At 40.9% G+C, this 17,601-nt stretch overlaps 1 protein-coding gene across 1 annotated transcript; it reads left to right on the top strand.

Annotated features, from left to right (window-relative positions):
* Nucleotides 1–536: 536 nt before the first annotated feature.
* On the top strand, nucleotides 537–17,546 carry fcer1gl (Fc receptor, IgE, high affinity I, gamma polypeptide like). Its single transcript, XM_084120984.1, has 5 exons — nucleotides 537–695; nucleotides 1,414–1,514; nucleotides 2,837–2,863; nucleotides 5,123–5,146; nucleotides 17,231–17,546. The coding sequence occupies exons 1-5, from the start codon at nucleotides 560–562 to the stop codon at nucleotides 17,297–17,299; spliced, it is 357 nt and encodes a 118-aa protein (XP_083977110.1). The 5' UTR covers nucleotides 537–559; the 3' UTR covers nucleotides 17,300–17,546.
* The last annotated feature ends 55 nt before the right edge of the window (nucleotides 17,547–17,601 follow it).

Here is a 17,601-nt window from a genome sequence, read left to right as displayed (position 1 = left end):
TCTCAGGCGGGAGTCGAGACTAATTTTCATAATTAAGATTATTTTTCTAACCCCATTGGCAGATATTTGTTCTTGTTTTAAACACAAACTCACTTCATTATGATACATTTTTGACTTAATATCTTCAGTAATTTTGCTTCTTCTCCAGTAAATGTATCTTGATTTAAGAATGTTCAGATATTTGTACCGTAAAACAAGACAGAAACACTGAGGAAGAACATGACTTTCTGCACTGATGACGTGTTGGAGAGAAATATATGAGATTAAATGTTCTAAGTGTGTTTATCTAAGTGTGTTTATCTAAGTGTGTTTATCTGAGTGTGTTTTATCTGAGTGTGTTTATCTGAGTGTGTTTTCCAGTCTCTGGTCTGAAATGATCCTCACTTCTCTGAGAAACAGGAAGGAGTCGTGCGTTGGTCTTCAGTGTTGTAAGTGCATGAGTGGAAAAAAGAATAGAAAAAAAGGATGCTGTTGTGAAATTGTGTGTGTGTGTGTGTGTAGAGTGTATTTTGGGTGTCTCTGAACGGACACTTTGTCTCAGCCCACAGTTTCCTGTTAAATGACACTTGTGTCTGCCACAGCCACTCTTCCTCTTCACACTTCTGTTCTCTTCTCTCCTTCGCTTCGTCTCTTCAGAGGAAAGATGCGCTCGCTGGACTTCTGTCTGATTCTGCTGCTCAGCGCTGGACGAGTCGGTAAGATCATCAGCAAATCTCACGATACCCAGAACAAAACCTCCAGGCCGACACTTTTACTCTGGAAAAACTAAAATATTGTTTTAATAAAAAAAAACAAAAAAAAACAACTATTTTTGCTCCTCATTAAACAAATAATTTGTTACTGAATCATGTCGCAATATCCTGAATTTCATTTAAATTTTAGCTTTGTTTTATATGACTTGGTTTACGTAATTTCACTGAATTTAATTTACAACTCGATTCCCTTTATTGGGTAAAAAATATACGTTTTTAAATATAGTCGAGTCGAGTCACCTTCATTTATACAGCGCTTTACCAATATAGATTGTCTCACAGCAGCTTTACAGTGATAACAGGAGATTACAGTAACAGAGATTGTTTAGGCTTTACAGCAGATCTAGAATAAAGTTATTGTCCAGATAAAGTTAGTTTGATTGATTCACTTCCGTTGTAAAACTTAGTGGCTTTAAACATCTAAATATATTATAAAACAATTTTTGCTTTAAACATTGTAATATATTAATAATTGTTTTAAATATTTAAACATCATAATATATTGCTTTAAAGTTTCAAACATTTAAAATAGCTTTTAACATTACAAATAATATGCTTTAAACATTTACCATTAAACATATATAATGTGTGTGTTTGCTGTGTGTGTGTGTGATTATTAATGATCATGTTTTAGTGTGTAAAGTGTTGTGTTGTTTCTCAGCTGGCCAGATGACTGACAGCAGTGGAAGTGTGTGTTATATTCTGGACGCCATTCTGATCGCTTACGGCGTCGTCTTAACTGTGCTTTACTGCAGATTAAAGGTGAAACACACACACACACGCACACACACACACACACACACATCTTCAGATACTGGATCATCACAACATTAATGTCATTTTACACCCATCTTCCAGATTAAATTACATTTATGGAGATACAATATGTTATGTTTACACACACTGCAAAATATGATGTTCTTCCTTCAAATCCAAAAAAACAAAAAACAAATATCTAAACATTCTTAAATTAAGATTCATTTACTGGAGAAGAAGCAAAATTACTGAAGATATTAAGTCTTGTTTAATGAAAAATGTGTCAAAATGAAGTGAGTTTGTGTTTAAAACAAGAACTAATATCTGCCAATATGGAGTCAGAAAAATAATCTTGTTTTCACTTTCAGTTAATTTAATTTTTCTGACTTGATTGACAGATATTTGATCTAGTTTCAAACACAAACTCACTTCATTTTTATAAATTTTTTTTGTTTTTGTTTGTTTTGTTTTGGCAGTGTAGTAATATTAATCTAATTACAGTTTTTGTATCTGTAAAATAATTATTACTTCATTCATCTATTAACTTCTACATTGATTAGATTTACATAAATGAAAACAACAGAACATTAGAATATTTTACATTCAATAATTTGTCTTTTCCTAAATTTAACCCTTTATTTTGATTCACTCAGAAATAAAAACTCAAACATTATTCCTTGTGTTTACTAGTTCCTTGAGGCGCCAATAACTATATGAATCATATTAATATAGTTAATTATGTTAATTTATATTAAATAATTATTTTTATAAACCTTTTGTATTTAAATGATGAGCCTCTACGAAACGACTGATGTTCCCATTCATGGCTAAAGTTAATTTTTCTATATTTAGCATGAAAGCTTATTTAAACATAATTTTCAAATGCTGAATATACAGTGAGTGTCTTCATAACACAGACTCGCTCTGCGACATCAGGCATTAAATATCACTATAGTTTCTGCTCGAAAGCCATAGATATGAAACATTAAAACATCCATGTTATGTAAAATGTATGTTTTTTAATGAGCATTTCTACCATTCTATATTTGTCTATCAGTAAAAACCTCGACATATTCAAATATAACAAACTTTCCTAAAACTAATTCATATTCATATTCAGTGTAAGTTTATTAATAAACTGGTGCAGTGAGAACAGGATCTGAGCGAACGTCTCGTTGATCTGCTCGTTTCTTTTACACTTTTACTCTTAAAAACACAAATCTTTGTTTAAATGAAAATATCAGATTGTGCCGTTAGTCCTGATGAATATCTGAGTGTGAGTTTGATGAAGAACTGATGAAGTTAATGATGTTGATTGTTGTTCACAGATGAGTTCGTCTCACAGTTTCTCTGAGGTGAGTGAGTGTGTGTGTGTGTGTGTGTGTGTGTGCGCGCGCATGTGTATATGTATGTCTGTGGTTGCTTTCTTTCTGCTGAATCTACACACAACTCTGTTCTTCCGCTGACAACACACACACACACATACACATACAGTCACAGTCACACACACACACACACACACACACAGTCACACACACAGTCACACACACACACACACACACAGTCACACACACACACACACACACACACATACACACAGTCGCACACACACACACACACACACACACACACACACACAGTCGCACACACACACACACACACACACACACTCACACACACACACACACACTCACACACACACTAACACACTCACACACAGTCGCACACACACACACACACACACACACTCACACACACACTAACACACTCACACACATACACACACACACACACACACACACACACACATACTCACTCACTCACTCACTCACACACACACACACACACACACACACACACACACACACACATACTCACTCACTCACTCACACACACACACACACACACACTCACATACACACACACACTCACTCACTCACACACTCACACACACACTTAATGAGGTCATTCCACAGACTCTATTATTTGAACAGTTGGTCTTTATGTCGATGATCTACTTTAGATATTCACTATTAGTCAGTTTGTATCGATGTCAACAGGAAGACGTTCTCGATCGCTATAGGTCATTTCTCAACTCTTAGGTCACTTTTCAAAACGCTTCTCTCAGTTCTGCATTCACAGCCGTTCATCTCACATTCACTTCAACACTAGCAAACGCTTCACACAACAATCACTTGATCACTATAAACACACATGACAGGTGTGTGTGTGTGTGTGTGTGTTATACAGCGGTTTCTTCTGTAATGTTTCTTTTTCTTCTTTCTTCAAAAGTGCTTTTTGTCACGATTCATTTTATCTCTGAAAAAACGAACCTGTACATGAACACTTCAGTCAGTCAGATGAAGTACGGAAGCCCACTTCAGTCAATATATTCATATTTATGAGATGAAAAGCCAAAATTATGACATTAAGAAGTTTAAATTTAAGTTGAAATGACTCAGTCATGGAAAGATTTCACCTTTTTAACTCATTTCGACTCATAATCTCATAATGACATAAAAAGTGAAACTTTTTACATACTATTATATTAATCAAAATTATATAAACTCAAAATTATGACTTAAAAAGTTGAAATTAATCATTTCACCTTTTTAATTCATGACTTTCATGACTTTTATATCATGACATTTCAAAAAAAATTGATAATTGTTGATAATTACGACATACTTATTCATATTTATAAGATGAAAACTTAAAATTTTCACACAAAAAGTTTAAATTATGACTGAATTTTGAAAGTCAAAATTTCAACTTTTTAACTAATTTTGCCTTTTTAATCTCATAATTATGAAAAAAAGTAAAAATTCAAATGTCAAATTTGACATTTCATAATTTTAATTTCGACATTTTATATTTTTGAGACATAATTGTGAGTTTTGTCATAATTGTGAGTTTTTGTGTCATAACTGTGAGATTTTTGATTCATAATTGTCAAGTCAAGTCACCTTTATTTTAAACAGCGCATTTCACAACACACAGTGTTTCACAGCAGCTTTACAGAGATAACAGGAAAATAATGCAACAAAGTTTGTTTCTAGAAGGAAATAGCGTCACAGTCCAGCTTAAGGAAGTTCAGTGATGGTTCATTTCTGTTGTAAAAAGTTATTAATTTAGTTAATTTACATATATATATATATATATATATATGTATATGTATATGTATATATATATATATATATATATATGTATATATATATATGTATATATATATATATATATATATATATATATATATATATATAGCCGCTCTGGAGAAAACCGTGATGTCATCATCCAGCTCAGTTCAGTTCTCATATAATGGTGTCAGTGCAGGAGAGCAATAATATTGATGAATATTAAGTGTCCCCAATTGTGAGTTTTTGTGTCATAATTGTGAGTTTTTGTGTCATAATTGTGAGTTTTTGTGTCATAATTGTTAGTTTTTGTATCATAAAAGCATGATGTGTTAATGGGCTTCCGTATGTAAGCGCATCTCTCTTTCATATTCATCCTCTCATCTTCTGACTCATGATTGAGAAAATCAAAAGAGGAACAGAAAGAGGAGATTGAGCAAGACTGTTCTCAGAATCTCACTGTCCTCTTGTGTTTTTCAGAAACGAGACGGAGACATTTATCAGGTACAGTGAGTTTATGAGTGTCAGAGAGTCTGATGAGTGAATGACTGTGGTCTGATTATGATTTATGAGCGTCAGAGAGTTTGATGAGTGAATGACTGTGGTCTGATTATGATTTATGACCGTCAGAGAGTCTGATGAGTGAATGACTGTGGTCTGATTATGATTTATGACCGTCAGAGAGTCTGATGAGTGAATGACTGTGGTCTGATTATGATTTATGACCGTCAGAGAGTCTGATGAGTGAATGACTGTGGTCTGATTATGATTTCTGACCGTCAGAGAGTCTGATGAGTGAATGACTGTGGTCTGATTATGATTTATGACCGTCAGAGAGTCTGATGAGTGAATGACTGTGGTCTGATTATGATTTATGACCGTCAGAGAGTCTGATGAGTGAATGACTGTGGTCTGATTATGATTTATGACCGTCAGAGAGTCTGATGAGTGAATGACTGTGGTCTGATTATGATTTATGACCGTCAGAGAGTCTGATGAGTGAATGACTGTGGTCTGATTATGATTTCTGACCGTCAGAGAGTCTGATGAGTGAATGACTGTGGTCTGATTATGATTTATGACCGTCAGAGAGTCTGATGAGTGAATGACTGTGGTCTGATTATGATTTATGAGCGTCAGAGAGTCTGATGAGTGAATGAATGTGGTCTGATTATGATTTATGACTGTCAGAGAGTCTGATGAGTGAATGACTGTGGTCTGATTATGATTTATGACCGTCAGAGAGTCTGATGAGTGAATGACTGTGGTCTGATTATGATTTATGACTGGTCTGATTATGATTTATGACCGTCAGAGAGTCTGATGAGTGAATGACTGTGGTCTGATTATGATTTATGACTGTCAGAGAGTCTGATGAGTGAATGACTGTGGTCTGATTATGATTTATGACCGTCAGAGAGTCTGATGAGTGAATGACTGTGGTCTGATTATGATTTATGACTGTCAGAGAGTCTGATGAGTGAATGACTGTGGTCTGATTATGATTTATGACCGTCAGAGAGTCTGATGAGTGAATGACTGTGGTCTGATTATGATTTATGACCGTCAGAGAGTCTGATGAGTGAATGACTGTGGTCTGATTATGATTTATGAGCGTCAGAGAGTCTGATGAGTGAATGAATGTGGTCTGATTATGATTTATGACTGTGAGAGAGTCTGATGAGTGAATGACTGTGGTCTGATTATGATTTATGACTGTCAGAGAGTCTGATGAGTGAATGACTGTGGTCTGATTATGATTTATGACTTTCAGAGAGTCTGAGTGAATTACTGTGGTCTGATTATGATTTATGACTGTCAGAGAGTCTGATGAGTGAATGACTGTGGTCTGATTATGATTTATTACTGTCAGAGAGTCTGATGAGTGAATGAATGTGGTCTGATTATGATTTATGAGCGTCAGAGAGTCTGATGAGTGAATGAATGTGGTCTGATTATGATTTATGACTGTCAGAGAGTCTGATGAGTGAATGACTGTGGTCTGATTATGATTTATGACCGTCAGAGAGTCTGATGAGTGAATGACTGTGGTCTGATTATGATTTATGAGCATCAGAGAGTCTGATGAGTGAATGACTGTGGTCTGATTATGATTTATGAGCGTCAGAGAGTCTGATGAGTGAATGAATGTGGTCTGATTATGATTTATGACTGTCAGAGAGTCTGATGAGTGAATGACTGTGGTCTGATTATGATTTATGACCGTCAGAGAGTTTGATGAGTGAATGACTGTGGTCTGATTATGATTTATGACTGGTCTGATTATGATTTATGACCGTCAGAGAGTCTGATGAGTGAATGACTGTGGTCTGATTATGATTTATGACTGTCAGAGAGTCTGATGAGTGAATGACTGTGGTCTGATTATGATTTATGACCGTCAGAGAGTCTGATGAGTGAATGACTGTGGTCTGATTATGATTTATGACCGTCAGAGAGTCTGATGAGTGAATGACTGTGGTCTGATTATGATTTATGACCGTCAGAGAGTCTGATGAGTGAATGACTGTGGTCTGATTATGATTTATGACCGTCAGAGAGTCTGATGAGTGAATGACTGTGGTCTGATTATGATTTATGACCGTCAGAGAGTCTGATGAGTGAATGACTGTGGTCTGATTATGATTTATGAGCGTCAGAGAGTCTGATGAGTGAATGAATGTGGTCTGATTATGATTTATGACTGTGAGAGAGTCTGATGAGTGAATGACTGTGGTCTGATTATGATTTATGACTGTCAGAGAGTCTGATGAGTGAATGACTGTGGTCTGATTATGATTTATGACTTTCAGAGAGTCTGAGTGAATTACTGTGGTCTGATTATGATTTATGACTGTCAGAGAGTCTGATGAGTGAATGACTGTGGTCTGATTATGATTTATTACTGTCAGAGAGTCTGATGAGTGAATGAATGTGGCTTTATAAAGCCACACTTTTTGACCAACGACGTTATACGGGAGGCTTCAACCGGTGGCGATCGGCATTAGCCTTGGTGCGTGCCCCCACCTGGAGCAGAGTCTCACAGGCCCTGGTCCATGTGCAGTGACACCTCTGGACGAAGGCGTGAGCGGAGGGGACCGCGACTTCGGATTCCAGGCTAGGAAAAACTGGTGGCTGGTAACCTAAGCTACACTTAAACGGAGATAGGCCCGTGGATGACACTGGCAACGAGTTGTGAGTGTACTCAACCATAGAGAGCTGCTGACTCCAGGAGGAAGGATTCTTGGATACTAAACATCGCAACACTCTTTCCAAATCTTGGTTGGCTCTCTCGGTTTGGCCATTGCTTTGGGGATGAAACCCAGAAGACAGAAGACAGACTGACACTCGCTCCCAGTAATTTACAAAACTCTCACCAAAATTTGGACACAAACTGGGGCCCCCTGTCGGAAACCATGTCCATCGGGAGGCCATGTAAGCGAAAAACGTGATCTACAACAGTCACCGCTGTCTCCTTGGCGGAGGGTAATTTAGGCATGGGAATAAAATGAGCCGCCTTCGAGAACCGGTCCACTACAGTCAAAACGACCGTCATGCCCTGGGAGGGTGGTGATAAAATCTAGCGCTAAGTGGGACCAGGGTCTCGAAGGGACAGACAGCGGTTGGAGTAACCCATCTGGGGGTCGATTGGAAGTCTTACCAGTGGCACAAACCGAGCAAGCCAAGACAAAACTGTGAATGTCACGAGCCATTAATGGCCACCAGAATCGTTGCCTGACGAAAAAACTGGTGCGATTAACTCCTGGATGACAAGCCACGTTAGAACAATGCCCCCACTGAATAACGTCAGACCGTAATCCCTCCGGCACAAATAATCGATTCGGTGGGCCACCGGGTGGAGGTGTTACCCCTTCTAAGGCTGTCTTGACCTTCGACTCGATCACCCATGTGAGACAAATAGGGTCTCTGGTAAAATGCACTCGGGAGTGGACGGGCGTTCGGAATGGTCAAAAATACGCGACAAAGAATCGGGTTTGATGTTTTTGGAACCCGGGCGGTACGAAAGAGAAAAATCAAAATGACCGGAAAAAAAGAGCCCACCGAGCCGTTCTGATATATTCCAAGTTCTTGTGATCGGTCCAGACGATAAAAGGTACCCCCGACCCTTCTAAACAATGACGCCATTCTTCCAACGCTAACTTGACTGCCAACAACTCTCTGTTACCAATGTCATAGTTACGTTCGGCAGGAGATAAACGATGGGAGAAAAACGTGCACGGATGTATCCTGTTGTCTGTGGAAGAACGTTGGGAAAGAACTCCGCCTACCCCCACCTCTGACGCGTCGACCTCCACCACAAATTGACGTGAGGGATCAGGGGCTATTAAGATGGGAGCCAAAACAAAGCGACCTTTCAGTTTGGTAAATACAGCCTCGGCTGTATCGGACCACCTGAACGTAGTTCTGGGGGAGGTCAAGGCGGTCAGAGGAGCGGCTAGTTGGCTGAAATTGCGAATGAAACGCAGATAGAAATTGGCGAATCCCAGAAACCTCTGTAGGGCCTTTACGGGAATCTGGACTTGGCCATTCTACCACAGCCTTAACCTTGTCAGGATCCATACGTACTCCCTCAGACGAGATGATGTATCCTAGAAAAGAAACAGACTGTGCATGAAAATCGCATTTCTCCGCCTTGACAAAAAGCCCATTCTCTAGTAACCTTTGAAGTACTCGCCGGACGTGCTGCACATGTTCCTGGAGAGAAGATGAAAAAATCAATATGTTGTCCAGGTAGTATATGAACTGATCTACCGTATCTCGCAGCACGTTGTTGACGAGTGCCTGGAAGAACACTGGGGAGTTTAACAGACCAAAAGGCATGACCAAGTATTCAAAGTGCCCCCTGGCGGTGTTAAACGCGGTCTTCCATTCATCCCCCTTCCTAATGCGGACCAAATGATAGGCGTTCCGTAAATTCAATTTTGTGAAGACTGATGCTCCCTGCAACCTCTCAAAGGCTGAAGACATCAATAGCAAAGGATAAGTATTCTTTACTGTGATGTTGTTCAACTCGCGGTAATCAATACAAGGTCACAGAGAACCATCCTTCTTACCCACAAAAAAGAACCCCGCCCCCGCTGGAGAAGAGGAAGGCCGGATGAACCCCGTTGCTAGAGAATCAGAAATATATTTCTCCATGGCCTCCCTCTCTGGAACAGAGAGCGAATATAACTTGCCCTTAGGCGGAGACTTACCTGGCAGTAAATCTATGGCACAGTCGTAGAGACGGTGCGGAGGGAGAGAAGCAGCACTGAACACTTCCTTCAGGTCGAGGTACACAACGGGCATGTTAGATAAATCCACCGCCTCCTCCTGAAACACAGAAACAGGTACAGACGGACAAACAGACAAAAGACAAGACTCATAACACTGAGTACTCCATGCGGAGATGGAGTGCTGGCGCCAGTCCACCCTGGGGTTGTGTTGTGTGAGCCAGGGGTGACCAAGAACTACGGGTGCCAGAGGTGAGTCCATGAGGAGGAATGACAGAGTTTCCGTATGGTTGCCTGATGTGGTGAGTGTTATGGGTCCGGTGGTGAGTGAAATATTGGACTGTTGAGGGCGTTGACGGATATGCTATGAGTAAGTGAGGCTCAAGATGGCGCCGAGGCAGGGCGCCGTAGCAAGAGCTCTCCTGTGTGCTGTCTGTTTTATGTTTGTTTTCGTCTTTGATGCACTTGCCACTTTAAGCTATTGTCACGAGACACTTCTGAGGATTCGTGAGGAAATCTGTGGACTGTCATCTGTCAATACTGGACTGAGGTGTGCTGCTTTCGATGCGTGCCCCACTCAAGGCGAGCGAGGCCAGGAGTCAGGCCACGGAGGTCGGGAGCAGAGCGAGGAGACTGGGCGGAGGTATCGCCACACATGCCGTACACCTGAGCCCCTGAGTGGGGACGCTACAGGCTACCAGCGGCGGAAGCGCAGACACCGAGGGAAGCGAGGGGGGCTGCTTGTGAGGCTACGCAGCCGCCAGTCAAGGATCCCGCTGCCATCCATCTACCTGGCGAATGTTCAGTCATTGCTGAACAAGACGGACGACCTGCTGAGCCGCATCAAGACCCAGCGTGAGGCCCGGGACTGCTCCGTGTTTTACCTGACAGAGACGTGGCTACACAGCGGCGTGCCGGAATCTTTTCTCCAGCCACCGGGCTTCTCTGTCCACCGCTCGGACAGGGTGAAAGAGCGCACTGGGAAATCGAAGGGTGGAGGTGTGTGTTTTCTAATTAACGAACTCTGGTGCATGGATTGTGTCATCGTTAACAAAACTTGCAACGCGAACTTGGAATGTCTTATTGTGAAATGCCGCCCCTTTTATCTCCCACAGGAGTTCTCTATGATGTTCCTGTGTGGAGTTTACATACATCCACGGGCGGACACTTCTGTTGCCTTGAGTGAATTAAGTGACATTGTACACAAACTCCCATGTTAATGCTGTGGTCATAGTAGCTGGTGATTTTAATAAATGTAATTTTAAAACTGCCTTTCCCAACTACTATCAGCATGTTAAACATCCAACTAGAGGAGCACACATCCTGGATCACTGCTACAGTAACGTAAAATCTGCTTGTCAATCCAGCCTCAGACCAGCTTTTGGAAAATCAGATCACTCCTCTGTGCTACTTCTTCCTACATACAGTATATACAGAGGAGTAAACAATCAAAACCTTCATCATGTATCGTTCAGTGCTGGACGAAGGAAATTGAAGTGAAACTACAAGGATGCTTTGATGCTACTGATTGGTCTGTGTTCCATTCAGAAAACTTGGATGAGTATTGTGATGCAGTGACTGGGTATATTGACTTTTGCATTGATTGCTGTGTTCCAAAAAAGGTAATAAAATGGCACGCTAGTCAGAACCCGTGGTACAATGCGGATGTAAATAGGAAAATACAACAGCGGGCCGTGGCTTTTACATCTGGTAACGCTGCTGCGTATAAGCTGTCCAGATATTCTCTGGAGCGGTCCATTAAAGCCGCTAAACGAGCCTATGGAGCTAAGATAGAGGGACATTTCATGGAGGGGGATCCACGACGTATGTGGCAAGGGTTAAATTCTATCACCGCTTGGAAACCTAAAGGAGGATCCATCACTAATGTTGACCCATCTTTGCCAAACGAATTAAATGAGTTTTATTGTCGTTTTGAAATTGAAAATGTTGAACCTGTTGTTCTTACTGCTTGTAATGAGCAGAGCTTTACCATCATTCAGGAGGATGTCCAGAGGGTCTTGTCCAGGACGAAGGTTAGGAAGGCCCATGGACCGGACTGTATTCCTCCCCGCGTCCTTAAACTGTGCTCCGAGCAACTTGCTCCTGTTCTGACAGATCTTTTCAACATGTCACTTGGGAGGTGCACTGTTCCAGTTAGCTTTAAAAGATCATTCATAATTCCAGTGCCCAAGAAGACACCTGTGACGTGTCTGAATGACTATCGGCCAGTGGCCCTCACATCTGTCCTGATGAAAACCTTTGAGCGGTTGGTGTTAAACCTTATTAGAGATCAAATCCCTGTGTCTGTGGACCCACTACAATTTGCATACAGGAAAAACAGAAGTGTTGAGGACGCCATTTCCTTTGCTTTGAACTCTGTCTCCAAGCATCTTGATGTACATAAATCATATACTAGAATGCTATTCATAGACTACAGTTCAGCTTTTAATTCAATGGTCCCAACAAAGCTCATCCACAAACTGAAATGTCTTGGACTTGATGATGCCATTTGTAAATGGATTTTTAATTTTTTGACTTGTCGACCACAAAGGGCCAAAATGAATGGTTGCATTTCTGATGAGCTGTATGTTAGCACTGGTTCACCGCAGGGGTGTATTTTGAGCCCCCTCCTGTTCACATTGTACACTCATGACCTTGTAGCATCTCATGATAATAATGTGATAATCAAATATGCCGATGATACAACTATCATTGGGCTGATTAGTTCAAATGATGAATCTCATTATCGTGAGGAGGTGGAGAATGTTGTTCAATGGAGTAAAGAAAATAACTTGCTTTTGAACACTTCAAAAACATGTGAACTTGTTATTGACTTGTTATTGTCACAATAGGAATCAGTTGCCTATTACTATCCATGATTCTGATGTGCAGATTGTTGAGAAATGTAAATTCTTGGGTGTGACTCTTTTTCACGACTTGAATTGGAGCTCTAATACGACTAACATTGCTAAGAATGCGAGACAGCGCCTCTTCTTTTTACGTAGGCTTCGAGAGTTTACTTAAAATACTAAGATTCTTTTGAACTTTTACTATTGTGTAATTGAGAGTGTCCTAACCAGTTGTATTACTGTGTGGTTTGGTAATCTCACTCTGAAAGAGAAGAAGGCTTTGAACAAAGTGGTTCGCTCAGCCAGCAGGACCATTGGCTGCACTTTGCCGTTCCTGAAGGCCACATATAAAGCTAGACTCTTGAACCGAGCTTTACAACTTGCTAATGATGCCTCAGGCAATCCTGCAGGGGCCTTTTTTGAAATGCTTCCCTCAGGGAGAAGGTATCGCTCTGTCAAATGTTCTACTGATCGCCATTTAAACAGTTTCTTTCCCCAAGCTGTAATCACTTTAAACAAAGCACTTTAAACCAGGCATTTTAAAAAAAATTATAGACTTTTAATGTACAGCATTTTACTTTTAAGTTTTTATGTGGCACTTGCTTGTCTGTTTTTTATGTTGCGTCATCTTATGTGTCGACATTGCACTTTGAGCTCCTTGCACATTTTTTCCAATGTGGTTTTACACTGCAAATGGCTAATAAAGTGAATCTGAGTGAATCTGACAGGAATGTGAAGTCTATGAGCGAGCTTACGGTCCATAAAGTTGCCCTCCGCTCCCAAGTCCAGAAAGGCTTGACAGTCGTGTGTGCCAGCTGCCCATCTCAGTCTTACCGGGAGGAGCGTAGATGATGATGATGAGGTCTTCTCGGCGGAGATCCCACCCAATAGTAGCCTCAGGTTTACTACCGGGCTTGGCCTTTTACTGGACAGGCGTGTATGAAGTGGCCCGCTCCCCCACAGTAAAGGCAGAGTCCCTGGGACCTCCGCCTTTCCTTCTCCTCCCGGGAAAGCCGAGCTTTACCCACCTGCATGGGCTCGTGATCGAAGACGGGGCTGACCATGTCCCCGCCGCTGGTCCGTGGGCTTTCAGTGCCTCCAGGTAGTCGATTCGGAAGAATGCGACGTTCCATCCTGGAGAGCCGTGCGCCCACTCTTAAAGCCAGTTCGATAAGCCCATTTAAACTCTCGTGGGAAGGTCCAGCGTGTAGATTTCTCTTTTGGTCACGGTCAGCCAGCCCACGCAGGAACATGTCCCACTGCGCCTCCTCGTTCCATTGGCACTCGGCCACCAGCGTGCGGAATTCGATGGAGTAGTCAGACACGGAACGATCTCCTTGTTGCAGGTCGGCTAGAACCCTGGCCGCCTCTCTTCCTGCCATCAACCGGTCGAACACACGCCTCATCTCCTCGCCGAGTGCCTGGAACGAGGCGCAGCATGGATCCTGGTTCTCCCACACCGCCATTCCCCATATGGAATGACTGTGGTCTGATTATGATTTATAACTGTCAGAGAGTCTGATGAGTGAATGACTGTGGTCTGATTATGATTTATGACTGTCAGAGAGTCTGATGAGTGAATGACTGTGGTCTGATTATGATTTATGACTGTCAGAGAGTCTGATGAGTGAATGACTGTGGTCTGATTATGATTTATGACTGTCAGAGAGTCTGATGAGTGAATGACTGTGGTCTGATTATGATTTATGACTGTCAGAGAGTCTGATGAGTGAATGACTGTGGTCTGATTATGATTTATGAGTGTCAGAGAGTCTGATGAGTGAATGACTGTGGTCTGATTATGATTTATGAGTGTCAGAGAGTCTGATGAGTGAATGACTGTGGTCTGATTATGATTTATGACTGTCAGAGAGTCTGATGAGTGAATGACTGTGGTCTGATTATGATTTATGAGTGTCAGAGAGTCTGATGAGTGAATGACTGTGGTCTGATTATGATTTATGACTGTCAGAGAGTCTGATGAGTGAATGACTGTGGTCTGATTATGATTTATGAGTGTCAGAGAGTCTGATGAGTGAATGACTGTGGTCTGATTATGATTTATGACTGTGAGAGAGTCTGATGAGTGAATGAATGTGGTCTGATTATGATTTATGACTGTCAGAGAGTCTGATGAGTGAATGACTGTGGTCTGATTATGATTTATGAGTGGCAGAGAGTCTGATGAGTGAATGACTGTGGTCTGATTATGATTTATGACTGGCAGAGAGTCTGATGAGTGAATGACTGTGGTCTGATTATGATTTATGACTGGCAGAGAGTCTGATGAGTGAATGACTGTGGTCTGATTATGATTTATGACTGTCAGAGAGTCTGATGAGTGAATAACTGTGGTCTGATTATGATTTATGAGCGTCAGAGAGTCTGGTGAGTGAATGACTGTGGTCTGATTATGATTTATGAGCGTCAGAGAGTCTGGTGAGTGAATGACTGTGGTCTGATTATGATTTATGAGCGTCAGAGAGTCTGATGAGTGAATGACTGTGGTCTGATTATGATTTATGACTGTCAGAGAGTCTGATGAGTGAATGAATGTGGTCTGATTATGATTTATGAGCGTCAGAGAGTCTGATGAGTGAATGAATGTGGTCTGATTATGATTTATGACTGTCAGAGAGTCTGATGAGTGAATGAATGTGGTTTGATTATGATTTATGAGTGTCAGAGAGTCTGATGAGTGAATGAATGTGGTCTGATTATGATTTATGAGTGTCAGAGAGTCTGATGAGTGAATGAATGTGGTCTGATTACGATTTATGACTGTCAGAGAGTCTGATGAGTGAATGACTGTTGTCTGATTATGATTTATGAGTGCCAGAGAGTCTGATGAGTGAATGAATGTGGTCTGATTATGATATATGACTGTGAGAGAGTCTGATGAGTGAATGACTGTGGTCTGATTATGATTTATGACTGTCAGAGAGTCTGATGAGTGAATGACTGGTCTGATTATGATTTATGACTGTCAGAGAGTCTGATGAGTGAATGACTGTGGTCTGATTATGATTTATGACTGTGAGAGAGTCTGACGAGTGAATGACTGTGGTCTGATTATGATTTATGACTGTGAGAGAGTCTGACGAGTGAATGACTGTGGTCTGATTATGATTTATGACTGTGAGAGAGTCTGACGCGTGAATGACTGTGGTCTGATTATGATTTATGACTGTCAGAGAGTCTGATGAGTGAACGACTGTGGTCTGATTATGATTTATGAGTGTCAGAGAGTCTGATGAGTGAACGACTGTGGTCTGATTATGATTTATGAGCGTCAGAGAGTCTGATGAGTGAACGACTGTGGTCTGATTATGATTTATGAGCGTCAGAGAGTCTGATGAGTGAACGACTGTGGTCTGATTATGATTTATGAGCGTCAGAGAGTCTGATGAGTGAACGACTGTGGTCTGATTATGATTTATGAGCGTCAGAGAGTCTGATGAGTGAACGACTGTGGTCTGATTATGATTTATGAGCGTCAGAGAGTCTGATGAGTGAATGACTGTGGTCTGATTATGATTTATGAGCGTCAGAGAGTCTGATGAGTGAATAACTGTGGTCTGATTATGATTTATGACTGTCAGAGAGTCTGATGAGTGAATGACTGTGGTCTGATTATGATTTATGAGTGCCAGAGAGTCTGATGAGTGAATGAATGTGGTCTGATTATGATATATGACTGTGAGAGAGTCTGATGAGTGAATGACTGTGGTCTGATTATGATTTATGACTGTCAGAGAGTCTGATGAGTGAATGACTGGTCTGATTATGATTTATGACTGTCAGAGAGTCTGATGAGTGAATGACTGTGGTCTGATTATGATTTATGACTGTGAGAGAGTCTGACGAGTGAATGACTGTGGTCTGATTATGATTTATGACTGTGAGAGAGTCTGACGAGTGAATGACTGTGGTCTGATTATGATTTATGACTGTGAGAGAGTCTGACGAGTGAATGACTGTGGTCTGATTATGATTTATGACTGTCAGAGAGTCTGATGAGTGAACGACTGTGGTCTGATTATGATTTATGAGTGTCAGAGAGTCTGATGAGTGAACGACTGTGGTCTGATTATGATTTATGAGCGTCAGAGAGTCTGATGAGTGAATGACTGTGGTCTGATTATGATTTATGAGCGTCAGAGAGTCTAATGAGTGAATAACTGTGGTCTGATTATGATTTATGACTGTCAGAGAGTCTGATGAGTGAATGACTGTGGTCTGATTATGATTTATGAGCGTCAGAGAGTCTGATGAGTGAATGACTGTGGTTTGATTATGATTTATGAGCATCAGAGAGTCTGATGAGTGAATGACTGTGGTCTGATTATGATTTATTAGCGTCAGAGAGTCTGATGAGTGAATGACTGTGGTCTGATTATGATTTATGAGCGTCAGAGAGTCTGATGAGTGAATGACTGTGGTCTGATTATGATTTATGACTGTCAGAGAGAGTGTGTGTCTGATCAGTGTGTGTCGTTCCTCAGGATCTGGGCCGTCGTGATCAGGACACCTACGACACTCTTCATGGGATGAAGAAGAAGCCTCTGGCCTGAGAACACCCGAATGCTTTCTACATAATTAAGCTTCGTTAATCTACAGTTCTGCTCCGTTGTCATTGTTTGACATCGTTAATTTGTACAATGTGTGTGTAAGGCTCTCAATGCCAATTAACATAGTACATTTTTAATAATATATTTCTAACTTGAACAGTGTCCAATAATTTTCCTTAACTTATAACTGTATAAGATGAGTAAAAAATATTCTTATTTCTAATTTAAATAAAAGACTTTCTTAAATCCCTCCCTGTTCTAGTTGATGCTGAGCTCTTCTCATGTCTAATTTCATGTTAAATATA

Source organism: Abramis brama, assembly GCF_963993115.1.
Source record: "Abramis brama genome assembly, chromosome: 7".
In the NCBI taxonomy this organism is placed as follows: Eukaryota; Metazoa; Chordata; class Actinopteri; order Cypriniformes; family Leuciscidae; genus Abramis; species Abramis brama.
Note: the sequence above shows the minus strand (reverse complement) of the source record. Positions and strands in the feature narration are given on the sequence as shown.